The sequence below is a fragment of the Miscanthus floridulus genome, chromosome 9 (assembly GCF_019320115.1).
Source record: "Miscanthus floridulus cultivar M001 chromosome 9, ASM1932011v1, whole genome shotgun sequence".
In the NCBI taxonomy this organism is placed as follows: domain Eukaryota; kingdom Viridiplantae; phylum Streptophyta; class Magnoliopsida; order Poales; family Poaceae; genus Miscanthus; species Miscanthus floridulus.
Genome location: NC_089588.1, coordinates 100,696,939 through 100,712,654, shown reverse-complemented (window position 1 = coordinate 100,712,654; position 15,716 = coordinate 100,696,939). Strand labels below are relative to the sequence as shown.

At 44.3% G+C, this 15,716-nt stretch overlaps 1 protein-coding gene across 1 annotated transcript; it reads left to right on the top strand.

Moving 5' to 3' along the window:
* Window positions 1-2,974: 2,974 nt before the first annotated feature.
* Window positions 2,975-4,192, top strand: LOC136482471 (bisdemethoxycurcumin synthase-like). Its single transcript, XM_066479683.1, has one exon. The coding sequence runs from the start codon at window positions 2,987-2,989 to the stop codon at window positions 4,190-4,192; it is 1,206 nt and encodes a 401-aa protein (XP_066335780.1). The 5' UTR covers window positions 2,975-2,986.
* The last annotated feature ends 11,524 nt before the right edge of the window (window positions 4,193-15,716 follow it).

Here is a 15,716-nt window from a genome sequence, read left to right as displayed (position 1 = left end):
AAGGTACATACAAATATAAAGGTAAAACCTTATATTATCTTTCTCAATGACCTATATGTGTATGTTAAATGCTAACTTAGAATATTACTTTACATTTTCTTTCATAATGACAAAGGTGGATAATTTATAAAATTATTAGGAGTTATTTTAAATTATCTTTCATAATGGTAGATGTGGGTAATTTGGATACAAAGTTAGAGGATTAAATTATCTTTCATAATGATAAAGTTTGGCAATTTATACGCAATCTTAGGGGTTAATTTTAAATTATGTTTCCTGGCCAAGGTGGGTAATTTAGATGCAAGTTTAGGGGGGTATTTTGAATTATCTTTTGTAATGGCGGAGGTAGGTCATTTACATGGAAAATTAGGGGTTACTTTATGTATTTTCATAATGACAGTGATGGGTAGTTTTTAATAAAACTACGATAGATCTAATGGCTATTATTGGTGAAGATGATTAGAGTCTACCAAATCAAGGGCCAGATGTTTCTGATTATTGTGAGAATTTCTAGGATTTATCTTTTTTCCTAGCTTATCTGGGGAGAATTAACGTGGTGCCTCCTTTGGGGCCTCTAATTAGTAATAGTAAGATGTGTACAAAAACAAGCAAAACAGATAAAAAAGAATCATCAGAAAAGATACACAATAGAAGTGAAAGAAAAAAGAAAGAAAGAAGAGGTACTACTGTGTATATACTAGTAATGCACATGCGATTAATTTTTGCGTGTCAATTCGTTTGCTTTCTACAACAGATGGAGTGCAAGTGAACGCTTCCTCAATTCGTTTGTTTCGTTGATTTCAGTCGCCTTTGTTGTTTGCAGAAGACGTTCCTGATAATGGTTGAATAATCAAGGATGGGCATGCTCACATATTGGTGGCCGTTGTTTCTTTGTATCCAATCCAACAAAGCAATAGAGAATATCGTTCATAGTTTCCAATCCAATAAAAGGACAGACAAATTATTGTTTGTATATATAGTTATTGACCGGTGTCCTCCTCGTTGTAAAGATGGAGCACCAATGTGTTCTGTTCTATTTTCTTCCTATACCTCTAACAGATATGGTTACTCTTGCCTCGAAACTTAAATATATGCTTTTTCCAACACAAATGCGCTCACTCACTCTGTAGAAATACATGCATACACACTCTATTCTATCCCTATGGGCAAATTTGAAATACTGAGACTGGGCCAAAGAACAACGTCTATATTCACTGAAAAATGTTCATGCTACGCTACAAACCAGCACTTAAAAGCATGATCAAATTGTGAGCACACACCATGTTCCATCTATATAACACATAAATACCACACAGGTCGTCGAACACCGCACACATGCAAAAACAAAAATAACTAAGCCACAGACGAAGCAATATATATGGTACATTGATATATACCCACATATACACCATATATATATACTTGTATATAAACCCGGCCGTGTGTATGCGACATTTGTCAGGCGTATCATCGTGCTAGTGTATTTTATACGAGAAGCTATGCTTGAGCTGTGTAACAGTTGTGTGAACGGATCGGATCTCATCTCAATATCACAAATAAACGGTTAAAAATGAAATATACATGTAGCGAGCAGCAATGGATACATTACTAATTGCAGGCACGTCTATCATTTGTTCGATGTGTACAAAAACAGACCAAAACAGATCAAAAAGAATCATCAGAAAAGATACACAATAGAGAAGTGATGAAAGAAAAAAAAAAGAAAGAAAAAGTACTTCTTGCATGGTGTGTGTATATATATACTAGTAATCCACATGCGATTATATAATTTGGATATGTCTAGCCATTAACGGGTTAATTTAGCCCCTTCCATCAATAGAATTCTTTTATGCATTTACACCACCTTGTAGCTATATTTACACCGCCTTATTAATATATTTATAATGATTTATTCAATGTAATTTATTGGACAGAGTGGTGTAATTTGGGGATAAGACAAGACCTTAGACAAGTATATGCCAAATTTTCAAAAAAAAAAATACAAACTTTTTCTATGGATTCCAAATACCAGAGAAATATATATCAAATTGTTCACAAATATCATCAAATTGTTCATAAACTTATAAATTTACAAATGGAATAACAGAAGCAGAGAACAGAACTGGTAGCTCAAACCCCATTGCCCATGCAGGGTAATAAGTAGTACGTCTAGAGACCACGATGAGTCACGCCTGCATTACGCACGGTACGGAGACCATTTTCTTTCACCGTCATTTCATACGTACTCCGTAACTATAGCTAGTCTCTGCCTAGCTTGCTTTTATTTTCCTCGACATGACATGCCTAGCTAGCTCTACTGCCTGCTCGAAGGCACGCACGAGAGAGGCTCTGGCGTGTAGCTGTCCCGAGCTCTCTCTCTCTCTCGGTCTCTCGGGTCTCGGCCAGTTGGAGGAGGACACAGGACAGAGCAAAGATACGCCAGGAGGTACTCATCTACTGCACGGCTGAACACTGTTCCGGGCTATATAGCGTACAAGGGAAAATCAGGCCTTGTTTAGATGACTTCATTTTGCAAAATGAAGCACTGTAGCAGTTTCGTTGTTATTTGGCAAATAGTGTCCAATCATAGTCTAATTAGGCTTAAAAGATTCGTCTCGTGGATTTCGTCTAAACTGTGTAATTAGTTTTATTTTTTATTTATATTTAATGCTTCATGCATGCGTCCAAAGATTCGATGTGACGGGGAATGTGAAAAATTTTGCAAAATTCTTGGGGAACTAAACTGGACCTCAGTTGATGGAAGGCCTAAATCAATCGGTTGATAGGTAGCCTTTCTGTATAATTATTTGTATATAAAAACGCACGCACGCACGTCGTACATAATACAGTTGTAATGGTATAAATAGAACGCACCTCCTCCTGCTTCTCCAAACCACCAAGACGCACGCACCCATCCATCCCCGGGAGCGCGAGTGCGACAGCTAGCTACCTGCTGGTACATACGTAGGTGTCGTCGTCGACGTCCATGGGGAGCGCACCGGCCACCGTCCACGAGATGAGGCGTGCGCAGCGCGCGGATGGGCCGGCCGCCGTGCTCGGCATCGGCACGGCGAACCCGCCGACGTGCATTGCCCAGGACGATTACCCTGACTACTACTTCCGCGTCACCAACAGCGAGCACCTCACCGACCTCAAGGCCAAGCTCAGCAGGATCTGCAACAACAAGAAGTCCGGCATCAGGCAGCGCTACTTGCACCTCAACGAGGAGCTTCTGGCCGCCAATCCGGGCTTCATCGACCCCACGCAGCCGTCCCTGGACAAGCGCGTGGAAATCGCCTCCGCCGCCGTCCCGGACCTGGCTGCGAAAGCGGCCGCCAAGGCCATCGCGGAGTGGGGCCGCCCGGCCACCGATATCACCCACCTCATCTTCAGCACCTACTCCGGCGCGCGTGCCCCGAGCGCCGACCGCCGCCTGGCCTCCCTGCTGGGCCTCCGCCCCACGGTGTCCCGCACCATCCTCAACCTTCACGGCTGCTACGGCGGGGGGCGGTCGCTCCAGCTCGCCAAGGAGCTCGCGGAGAACAACCGCGGCGCGCGCGTCCTTGTCGCCTGCTCCGAGCTCACGCTCATCGCCTTCTACGGGCCCGAGGGGGGCTGCATCGACAACATCATCGGCCAGACCCTGTTTGGTGACGGTGCCGGGGCCGTCATCGTCGGCGCCGACCCCGTCGTCCCTGTCGAGCGCCCGCTGTTCGAGATGGCGTTCGCGTCGCAGACCACGATACCGGAGACCGAGGACGCCATCTCCATGCAGTACAGCAAATGCGGCATGGTGTACCACCTCTCCAGCCAGGTGCCCCGCCTGCTGCGGTGCAACGTGGAACGCTGCCTTGTCGACGCGTTCCGCACGCTCGGCGTCAGCGCCGCATGGAACGACCTTTTCTGGGCGATCCATCCCGGAGGTCGTGCCATCCTGGACAACATCGAGGAAGTGCTCGGTCTGGAGGACGGGAAACTAGCGGCGAGTCGCCACGTGCTCAGCGAGTTTGGCAACATGAGTGGCACCACAGTGATCTTCGTGCTCGATGAGTTGCGCCGCCGTCGGGCAGCAGCGGCCAAGCAGGGAGGGGATGCGCCGGAGTGGGGAGTGATGATGGCTTTTGGACCGGGAATCACAATGGAGACCATGGTGCTCCACGCCCCTAGCAACCTGGAACTGGAGGGAAATTGACAATTCAAACATCGACCAAAAAGACTAACTTCTATATAGGGAGTATAAAGCATGCATGGTATAAACTATAAACCCGGTATAGAGGTTGCCCTAGTAAAATAAGCACCATATGGCTAATTCGTGGACCATATAAGGTGGTGTGTAAAATTTGTGTTAATTGTATTTGTGCCTGTACAATATAATATTGAAAGGAGAAAAAATTATCACTTCGTCGTCACTTTCTTCTTCCCTATCGGCCCATTCCTCACTCCCACCTCTTTTCTTGCGTCCCTCGGTTTGATTCCTCTTGTTAACAGCAAAACCTGCGGTATAGAGGTTGCCCTAGCTAAAATAAGGTCAATATCTCTCAACAATGTGATCTCACTCTGGAGCACCGCATAATCTCGTGCATGCTAGGACGGAGTCCACAAGCCACCAAACCATCTAGGGTCGTGGCAATATCACAGTCCGGTACACTACTGCAAAAAGCATTTTTAGGGGCGGCTGGTAACCCTTTGTAGGGGCGGTTTGGCCAGCCGCCCCTACCGAACCGTCTCTACAAATCATGCATTTGTAGGGGCGGTTCCCAGGCCGCCCCTACAAATCGATTTGTAGGGGCGGCTGGTATTACGAACCGCCCCTACAAATCTATTTGTAGGGGCGGCTCAATCACCAACCGCCCCTATAAATCGATTTGTAGGGGCGGTTGTAGTGCCAGCCGCCTCTATAATACCTGTTTGTAGGGGCGGTTCAATCTAGAACCGCCCCTACAGTACGTTTTCCCGCTAAAAAATTCAAATTTACAATTCAAATTCGACCAGAACTGTTTGTTTCCACGTATTCCATCCAGCGTTCGCGTTGCCGAACGCCCCGCGACCAACGTTCCGAATGCGACTACCAGCACCATAGTATTATATAAACTACAATTACAAGTCCAATTCGTAAGGATATATACAATCCATCATTTAATATACAAATTCCATAAACATTGTTATCAACGTCCTAGAGCTAGCCTTTCAGTCTCACGAAGGTGTTGGTACTGAGGATTTCTACCTAAGTCAGACTCTCGGTCATGGTAGGCGCCTTTGACGTGTACAATCTGGTCCAATATGAAGTTGCAAAGGTCGCCGACGAGCTCTAAGAGTTGGTCATCCTTGTATGGGTCTTTTTTTCATTCCTTTCTCTTCTCTCCACTACAAGAGAACAAGTTTCGGTTTAGTATTTCATACCATGTACGAAGTTTTTATACTACTGATGAAGAGGTTCAAACTTACCCTTAAGGGGTGTCTCCTGTAGGCACTGGTGTTACTCATCATAGAACATATATAGTATCCACAATGTACACTCCCAGGCCTCTGCTTGGGGCACTGTGTTTTGCATATGAAAATGTTAGGTAATGCTTTTGACAGCCATGTAACGGAGTACTGAAGAAGTAAGTTACACTTACCGCACATAGTGTTTTTATAGCCAGCTTTTTCTTCCTCGCTAGATCATGCCTTCCGTGATGATAAGTGACATAGAACCTAAATGCCCTGTTCGAATTATTTTAGCAAATACAACTTGTTAGTATCCATAAGTGAACGTTACAAGTATGTATACAAACATATAAGCTAATGAGGATTGTTGATATGTATATGTCTTGAGAATCGATATGAAGTCTTTGTATGTCGCCGGGTCCTTATCTATTGAATCAAAGACCCATGCCATGCTCCTCCCGACATCGACGGCTATACAAATCCAGTGGTTGCTGCATGGATTTAATCATAGAACTAGATAAGCTCTTTTGCATCGAATAAAATATATCAAACAAAGCTTTAAGTATATAGTTGAACTTACTCGAAGTTGTATAGTAGCCATATAGTAGAGTGTTGTTGTAGATTTTTGAAAGCCAGAGCAATGTATGCCGCAACCTTAAGGGACTCTTCCTTTAGTTTCGCCGTACAGATGCGTTCTTTCTCCTGAAGAGTCTTTGCAGCAGCTAGCTCTTTGGCATCCACTGTCCACTGTTTAGGGTAATTAAAATTTGGTTGGGCTATAGCTTGAGGGTCTACATACCCGGCTTTCAGACTTGGCATTTGTTTGACAATGTGCACTTGCATTCTACAAATCACGGCGTTGGTTAGTTACAACAAAATTCAAAGATTACATTCATATCATATCGGGAGGACAAGGACTTACAAGCACCACGTGCAAATTAGATTCATCTCCATTTCTCCCAGGTGAAAGCATGTGTGCATGTCATTGAAGTCAAAGACAATTTTCCCGGCTGGGCTTCCAAATGTGCCGGTGGGGAAGCATGCTTGTACGAGATCTATGCTCGTTGGGAGAACACGCAAGTACCAATCATGGAACCTTCTCATTCCAAGTGGTAGGCGCCGGATGTCCCAGTTTGGTATAAAGGGCTTGCCTCTTTCATATGTTTTCGGGCAATCCTTTGACCATTTGATGTCATCAACATTTGGATACTGCTTTATAATTTGGTGGTGTTTGCTAGTTACGGCCTCCTCAGAACCCCGTTCTGGGACTTGTTTAACTTGGTTCTCAGGCTTGAACTGGTCATGTGAATACCACTTCAACACCGACGAGACGTCTTTCACCGGAACATAAATTGGCCTTATGTTGATTGGAATCTTCTTTTGAAGTTCCCATTCAGGCACGTCCTCGTCTTCTTGTGCATCACCTTCTTCAGGAGGCACTCGTTGTTCATGTATCAGCTGTGCTTGTTGAGAAGACGGTGGCATCTCATCATGCACTTGCTTGGTATGAGCTAGAGAAGGTTGTGGCATCTCATCAGGCACATGCTCGCTAGGAGGCGGGGAAGAATGTGGCATCTCAGGTACGTGGTGGTCACGAGACGGTGAAAATATCTCTCCAACCTCAACAACTCGCTCCAAATTTGGGAGAGGGGGAGGCGGCGAAGAAGCAGTCAATATAATGTCCCATTTGTGCCAGAGGGTGAACTGCCCAATAACGTCTTCGAGTAACACTAGCCCCGCGGGAGTTGCGTAGTCTATCCTCCACTGCATAAACTCGGGCTTCACGGTATGCACCTCGACCCTAGTGTAGTCTGGCGGTATCTTATTATTGTGGTGTAAGCCACCGGGAGGATGTGCCACACCCGTTGCCACCTCCATCACAGTGTTCTGTCGGCCGCTTAGAAACACCAAGGTGCAACTAGTTGGTTCCCGTATGCGATCGACGGGGGTTGAGGCTACAGTGGAAGCTTGGCTGCTAGGAACTTTCAGAGGGCTGCCAACTAATGCCAGTTCTCCCGGTGGCGTCACTAATATCCATGGCTCCGTAGACAGTCCTTGCTCCTCCAGCGCCTTCGCAACTAGAGCCTTCACTTGGAGCTCAAGACTAGTCTCCTGGTCTTGGACATGTCTCTTATACATGTGCCTATCCTCTTCGAATCCTTGCTTTCAGGTCGTCCTTTTCCCTAGCCCCCTGGTGTGGCCTGTGTGCTCCTTGTTTCCCAAGCCAAGGCTAAGATCGTCCCTCTCTCTGGAAGGATTGAAGGAGCCCTTCTCCTTGTCTTCAGCATATTTCAGTATCCTTGATACCGCCTCTTGGGTATCCAGCTTATCAAACTTAAGATTACTGCCGGATGATTCTATACTCCTCGCATATATCCAGTTCCTTGAGCGTACCTTTAGATTCATCACATCGATATTCCCAGCAGCTGTGGCCTCTTCGTCCATCTTCCTAAACTGCTCTTCCTTGGCATAGTAGCCACCGGGGCCTAGATGATGGTGGTGTTTGTTCCTCTTCGCCAGCTCGGTGTTACGGGCACTGAGCTCCAATGCCTCCGGTGAAGTCTTCTGAGCCACGAGCTCCTCCCATTGACTAGGAGTTATTTTGCCGAACTCTTTGAAGGGAGTTAACCCCTTTTGGATATACTTCGTGTTGAGCTCCGACCTCCAACGTCGGAATACCTCTCCCATCATCCTGAAAGCATTTTTTTACCAGTTCGTGCTTACCCTCCAGAAATCTAAAATTGACCCTCAGGTGCCTATCCCATAGTTCATTCTTTTTATTCTCTGGTACCTCTTTCTAGTTAGGGATTGTTGGGTTCAATTTATCTCTTACTAGGGCCCCGATCGCATTACGGAATCATCCTCTTAATTCCGTCGGCTTAAGGACCTCCCCTGCTGGCCCGACCTCCGTTATCACATAGCATGCCTTATCTGGATATAGATTTCCTTTTCTATTCCCTCGTTTCCTCTTAGGCTTAGTAGTCGTTGTTGTGTCTTCAGGTTGTGGAGCAGAGGCATCGTGATCCGTCTCTGTGGCTGTTGCCTCTGCTCTCCTTTCCTCTACTCCGTCTTATCCAGCGAGATGTCGCGGACGTCGACGTCGTCTTTTCCGAGTTTCAGGATGCACCTGTATATACGACAGGTCAAAGTGTTAGCAGAGGTAACACAGCCAAAGTTTTAGCAAAATTTACAAGCTAAGGCTTTTTCCCTGCCTCCTCGTTCGGGTCAAAGTCTTTGTCCAAATCTTCCTCCATTGGCCTCCTTCTGGCTTCACGTGGGAAAGGATCCTCGGGACTTACATATCCCTCTTCTGAGTCATCATCAGCATCATCCTCTTCTTCTTTGCCTTTAGCAGCCTCTCCTTTAGGGCCTTCCTCCTCGTCACACTGCTCCTGAGTAAGCATCACTTCTAGATCATTTTGTACCTCCTTATTGAACTATTCCTGAGTAAGCTGGTCCTCTAGTGCTTGCTCCTCAAGGGTTGGCTGCTCATCATGCTCGGGGCATTGGGCTGCACTGTCTGGTGTCCGCGACATTATTTCGCGCTTTGTTCTAATAGATGCAAGAAAGTGTGCTTTAGGTACGCAAGAAGGTATAAGAAATCAAAAAGGTCTATAAACCAAAGTAGTCCTATAAAACAACAATATATAAAAAATGAGAAGTAGTAGTGGTAGAGGCCTCAGAAACATGTCAAACATCATCTGATCTTGAACTTGGAGCATCAAGGCATCATAACAGAGAAGAGAGGAGAAGGTAATGTAGGGGCGGCTGCTAATGATGCCAAATTCCTCACAAGTTCTTAATCATCAGCTCATATTCCATATAATGTATGGACTTGGACGATTTCATCATCGGCAAAACAAAGGAGAGGAGAGGAGAGGGGAGATTTGGCAAAAAAAAAGCAGGTGCTGCTTCCAAAACACAGAGGATAGGAAAGGTTGCAACAAATAGAGGAGAGGGGAGATTTGGCAAAAAAAAAGCAGGTGCTGCTTCCCAGAAAAAGCAACATGACAATGTAAGAACATCATATGCTTAATATCTTCCGAACCTGATAAGCAGATCGGACAATCAGAAGTAGTAGACAGTAGTAGTAGGGAAGTAGTTGAAGTAGCAAAAAAGAAACAGCTGCTTAGGAGAGGAGAGGAGTAGAGTGGAGTAGAGGAGAGTAGTAGTAGAAGAGGAGTATAGAGAAGACAGTAAGTACAGAGAAGATTAGTAGCCACCGGCCACAATAATATAAACAAACAAGTGCAAGGCTGCAAGCATACAAATGACAATGTAAGAAGAATAATATAAATGCAAGGATTATTTCTACTCAGCAGATATTTATTCCCAAAAAAATGAAACTGGATGAATCGAAGTCCCACTAATTAAACAAACAAGTGCAAGGCTGCAAGCATACAATGAAAGAACAGCTAGGATTAATGAGCTAATGAGCTATTGCAAATGGCAGGAAACGAGTACCAACAGTTCACAGATGGGAAATAATACTATTAAGAATGTATAGAAACATCATTGCAAAGTGCCTTAGGTCTCAATTAATAACCCAAGTTCTCATCAAAGCTACTAATCAGTCTATAGATACCATTAGGAAATAGTGCTAATTAGATAGGGAGGATGCACTGAGGGGGTGTATTGTGTGCCCCTAATTGGAACCCACAGTAAAACGAGAAGAGGAAATGCCACTCAATACTCAAACGCACAGATAACCTCCAGATCATGAAGACTTGCACTCATCGTCCTAACCAGAACTCTGGAATACAATAGTTACAGAAACTAACAACACCAAAAATCTGCCATCTGTTAGAACACCAAAAATACTCATGTTGGATCCCTATATTACAGGGAAAGCGTTTCATTCTTGCTAGTGATCACCGTCAGCTTGCACCAGTAGTATTATCAAGAGAGGCTATGGAAGGTGGGCTAGGAATGTCTTTGTTAGAGAGGGCTTCATCACTACATGATGGACTGCTCACTATGACATTAACAACACAATACAGAATGCATGAATCTATAGCTAGTTGGGCATCAAAGGAGATGTATGATGGATTGCTCCAATCATTCCCATCTGTTGCTTCTCGACTTCTTGTCGATTATCCATTTGTCAAGGTACCAATGTTCTATCCATATATTTCTATAAAGCTAAAAGAATTTACCAAGGTGTAGCTTGCCACTTTCAGTCGACAAAAAATCTATGAAGCATGTTTATCCTGTCAAGGCTACACTGCTCGTTCCAGATTTTGTACCACCCTATGGCACATGTTTACTTGCCACCCTCTACAAGAAACAATGCAGCCATGTTTTCTGTGTTCCTTTTGAATGTTAATGTCATTACAAACAAATTTGCCTATAATCTATATGGCTTAAAAAATCCATATCTCTTGCACATAAACATAGTTGTAGAATGAAGTGTTGTTTCCAGTCCTGTATGGTAAATTATAGCACCACAGTTTTATTTCTATAGGGATTTAGTGTAGTTTATTATCTGGTCAAAAGTAGTTTGTCTTATAACAGATCAATGAATATTCCACTATTATTTGCTAATATTGTGTGCTACAAAGTTTTTAGAGAACATGCCTTAGCATGTATTTATTTAAGTAGAGTGGTACAACAATGACCAGACACAAACATAGCTGGATAGTTAAAACGACAAATATGGAAGCTACAGTCTAGTACTCGCACAACAACTACAATACATCCAAGAACAAGACTAGCCTTCCACAAAAATAGAAGACAAATTCATTAGTATAGAAGGAGCACAGTTACAGTGGACCACAAGGTATAACCTAGACAGAGCTAGGATAAGCACAAGCCAATCAGCAACCCAGAAACTCCAAAGTGTGCAGCATCCTCCTGACTAGAAGATGTTGAAGAATGTTATACAGGCGACCAACTCCAACACCATCCCACTAAACAAGCCATCTAGACAAGCGACACATGCCCCTTGAATGCATCTGGGCTCCAATTTTGGTTTTGAAATTTTGGTGGTTAACGAACACAAGTGCTTGTGACAATAATGTGTGTTTTGCAGCGGTTACATTCACAATGAAGTCACTTGCTGGCCACATGGTTTTCTTGGTCCCGAGTATGGAGCAAAGGATATCCACGAAGACTAAAGACTCTAGGTCAAGTGCAAGTTTGGTGCTTGGAGGCACTTGACTTAGAGTTCTAGAGCTTTGCTTTCCTTTGGCCACTATTAAGGCGGGTCCAAGACATGCAACTCGATGGGAGTTTGAGTTGAGATAATTTGGATATGCACAAGTGATATTCTCTTAGCAAGTCGGGGCCTAAGTGGCCCAATTGGATGGGTTTTAAGTCAAGGATCTCAGAAAAGTTGAATTCGATAAGATCAGACTCAAAATGAGCTTGTATATAAACTTCACATGTGATTAGCTAGCATGACTTGAGCTCTAATTAAGCTCGCCTAGGACTCAACTTACGAGTGATGCCAAGTATTAAAACAAGCCAACTTTTAAGCTACAAAATAGTATACTCTCAACTAAGCAGGTAGCAGCAGATCAAGACACAAACCTGAAAGAAAAAAGGAAGAGGCGGTGGTGTTGGTCGGGTGCTCACCGGGACGTGGGAGTCGTGGGCGCTGCGCTTGGGGTCGGTGGCGGAGAAGACGGTGTAGACGAGCACTAAGGTGCCGATGATCTCTATGCCGAGCCCTGTCCCGCGGGAGTGCCCCGACGCGAGCGAGTTGGCGCCGCCGCCGTACCTGTCGAAGTAGGCGCTCTGGAACGCCTTAACGAGCCCCATGCCACAGATGGCGCCGAGGCACTGGGGCAGTGAGGGGAAGCGGCCGGCCGGAGGGGGCCAACCACCGGGGAGCAGGCGAGCGTCGGCGGCGGGGTCAGAAACCCTAGGGCGGGGAGGAGCAGGCGCGCGGGTGCAGGGAAGGAGCAGGCACACGGGGGTGGAGATGGGGCGCGCGGGTGAGGGGAAGTGGCCGGCCGGCGGGGGCCAACCACCGGGGAGTAGGCGGGCGTCGGCGGCGGGGTCAGAAACCCTAGGGCGGGGAGGAGCAGGCACACGGGTGCAGGGAAGGAGCAGGTGCGCAGGGGCGGAGATGGGGCACGCGGGTGAGGGGAAGTGGCGCGGGCTGGCGTCGACGGGGAAGGGGCACGGGCCGGCGTTGGCGGGGCAGCCTGACGGCGTCGGAGGAGAAGAGAGCGCCCAAATGAAGACAACACCTGTGCGCCCTCGTATATATAGACATGATGATTTGTAGGGGCGGTTTTTGATCCAACCGCCCCTAGAAATGCATTTGTAGGGGCGGTTCCTGATCCAGCCGCCCCTACAAATGCATTTGTAGGGGCGGTTCCTGATCCAACCGCCCCTAGAAATATATTTTTATTTTTTTAAATTGTTAATTCTATATTATAAAAACAATTGTGTATATATAAAACAATTGTGGCCAAAATAAAAGTAATATAAAAACAATTGTGTATATGCACAAATATAATATTTTGTATTATTATATATATGAAGAAATATATATATAAACGATTGTAGTCAAAACAATATAGAAAACAAAAAACAAAAATTATAAATTTGAATTTTAAAACTTTGACTACAATTTTATGACTTTAAATTAAATAAAATGAAAATGTTGTAAATATAAAAGTTGTATAACTCATCGACATGTACAACTTTTATTTTGGTCATCTTGTCATGTGACTTTGTTTGAACGATTCAAATTTTGAAATTCAAACAATTTCAACTTGAAACAATATTTTGAAAGAGTAAAAGATTTCAGATGAAAAACTCATGAATACCAATGTTGTACAACTTTTATTTTGATCATATTTTCATTTGACCAAATTTGAACCGTTGTAATTTTGAATTTCACTAAATGGCAACTTCAAACAAGATTTTGAAACCTTAAATGATTTCAACAATAAAAGTCATGAACATAAAAGTTGTTGAACTCCTCACTGTCTACAACTTTTATTTTGATCACTTCTTCATGTGACAAATCAAATTTTAAATTTCAGAAAATGACAGCTTCAAACCTGATTTTCAAACACTAAATGATTTCAGCTGTAAAGGTGATGAATATAAGAGTTGTATAACTCATCAAGATCTCCTACTTTTATTTTGGTCATTTCTTCATTTCATAAAGTGTTAAGTGATTTCATAAAGTTTTAGTAGTAATAGAGTGGATGTTCAAATAGAGTCATCTGGATGTTGCAAATGGTAGTCTCATATGCATAAAATGTAGTCTCACACACATACAAAAATATGTAGTCTTACACACGTACATAAATATATAGTCTCACACGCATGCATAAATGAAGTCTTACAAACACACACTTACACAAACACTCCACGTTCAACAACTAGCTAGCCCGCTGTAACGACTTTTCCCTTGACACCTTTTCGTTCCCATGGCATTATGTCTTTGGGGAGGTCCTTTTCCACAACACTGATCTTCTTAGGAAAGTCTATGAATAGCAGCATCTCATCGTAGTTATTGTAAGCTTCAACATCGTCCACGCCATCAACTCCAATAATGTGTTGTTTCCCGAGGCAACCACATGCTTTGTCTTCTTCTTCGGGGGGAGGTTACTTTGTGGGTCAGACATATAGAAAACTTGTGCGACACGTGAAGCGAGCACCCAAGGGTCATCTTGGTAGCCTAGATTGTCGAGGTCCAGGACTCTCAATCCAATCTCGTTCAGTTGGTGTTGTTTCATCCAGCGGCATCGAAACAGGGCCACCGCTATATCCCTTCCATAGTCAAGTTCCCATATCTCTTCAATGATGCCAAAGTATTGGATCTTTCGCCCTAATCCATCGAGAGCCTCTATTCGAACGCCGCTGTTTTGGTTCACATATTTACTATCCTTTACGTGGGTATAGTATGTATACCCATTGATGTCATAAGCATTCCAAGATGTCACTTGTCTCGATGGCCCCTCCGCCAACCTACTGATGGTAATAGAGTCTATGGTTTCTCTAGGCGGTATGTTTTGGTCCTTCAACCATGTAGTTAGTCGTTGCTTGTGTTGTTTCATGACCCAATCATCCGAACGGCCATTTCTCTCCGCCATAATGATAGCCAAGTGTTCATCAATATATGGTTGCATTAGTTGTGTACTCTGCAAGACACTGTAATGCGCCCAACTCACCTCTTTGTAATCATGGTCGATGAACACTTTTCTACCACTGGTGCCCTTCCCAGCCAGCCTACCCTTGTGACGAGAATCGGGTTTACCAATCCCTTTCTGTACTTTTAGGTACTCTTGACAGCACTCGACGACTTCTTCAGTACTGTAACCCTCTATCATGGAGACCTCTGGGTATGCTCGATTATGCACGTATCGACTTAGAACCGACATGAACCGCTCATAGGACCACATTTCATGCAAGTAGCAAGGGCCAAGCGCCTATATTTGATGAACCATGTGAATCATGAGATGTGGCATTATATCAAAAAAAGTAGGAGGTAAACACATCTCCAGTTGGTTTTGTGTCTCCACCACAAATTCATGTAGGTCACTCAGCTCTTCCTTGCCAATCGTCTTCTATGAGATCTTCGAAAAGAAGTAGCACATGCGGGTGATGGCCATTTTCAAGAACTCTGGCTTTATAGCCCTGATTGCAATAGGTAGAAATATTGTCAGCATCACATGGCAATCGTGTGCAGTGTGTTATTGATAAGTCCTTCATCGACACTAGCTTCTTCACATTTGCTGAAAACCTAGTCAGGACTTTGATCCCTCTCAGGAAAGTGCATATAGCTCTCTTCTCATCTGGTGTTAGGTTGAAGCACGCCACGGGCAAAGTGTATTTTCCATTAGCCTCAGGTACCGGGTGAAGCTGTGGCATCACGTTTAGCTACACCATGTCTTTCTGTGCTTTCAGACCATCCTTTGACTTGCCTGTGTCCATCAAGGTAGCAATGAGACTCTCAAAGACATTCTTCTGCATGTGCATAGCATCAATGGCATGGGGGACCTCCAAGTCTGGCCAATAAGGCAGATACTGAAAAAAGATCGATTGTTTCTTGAAAGGTACGCCTTCGACAGGAGGTGTGCTTCTATCTCTGTTCATCCCATTTGGATTCTTCTTTCCATAGACGATGCGTATGTTTTTCACCATTCTGTACATGTGTTCTCCGTTATGACGTCTCTCCGGAGGGGGTTCAATCTCTAGGGCGTTGTCATAAAATCTAAAGAATAATTTGCTGTGGTACTTGTGACTTATCTTTAAGAAGCGCGGTTCCTTAGGTAAACTATCTTCTTGGATGCATCCAGGTACACCCATGTAGTACCATCCAA

Excerpts from the sequence above, each read along its gene's own strand:
- LOC136482471 (XM_066479683.1), top strand. The coding sequence starts at position 2,987 with ATGGGGAGCGCACCGGCCACCGTCCACGAGATGAGGCGTGCGCAGCGC.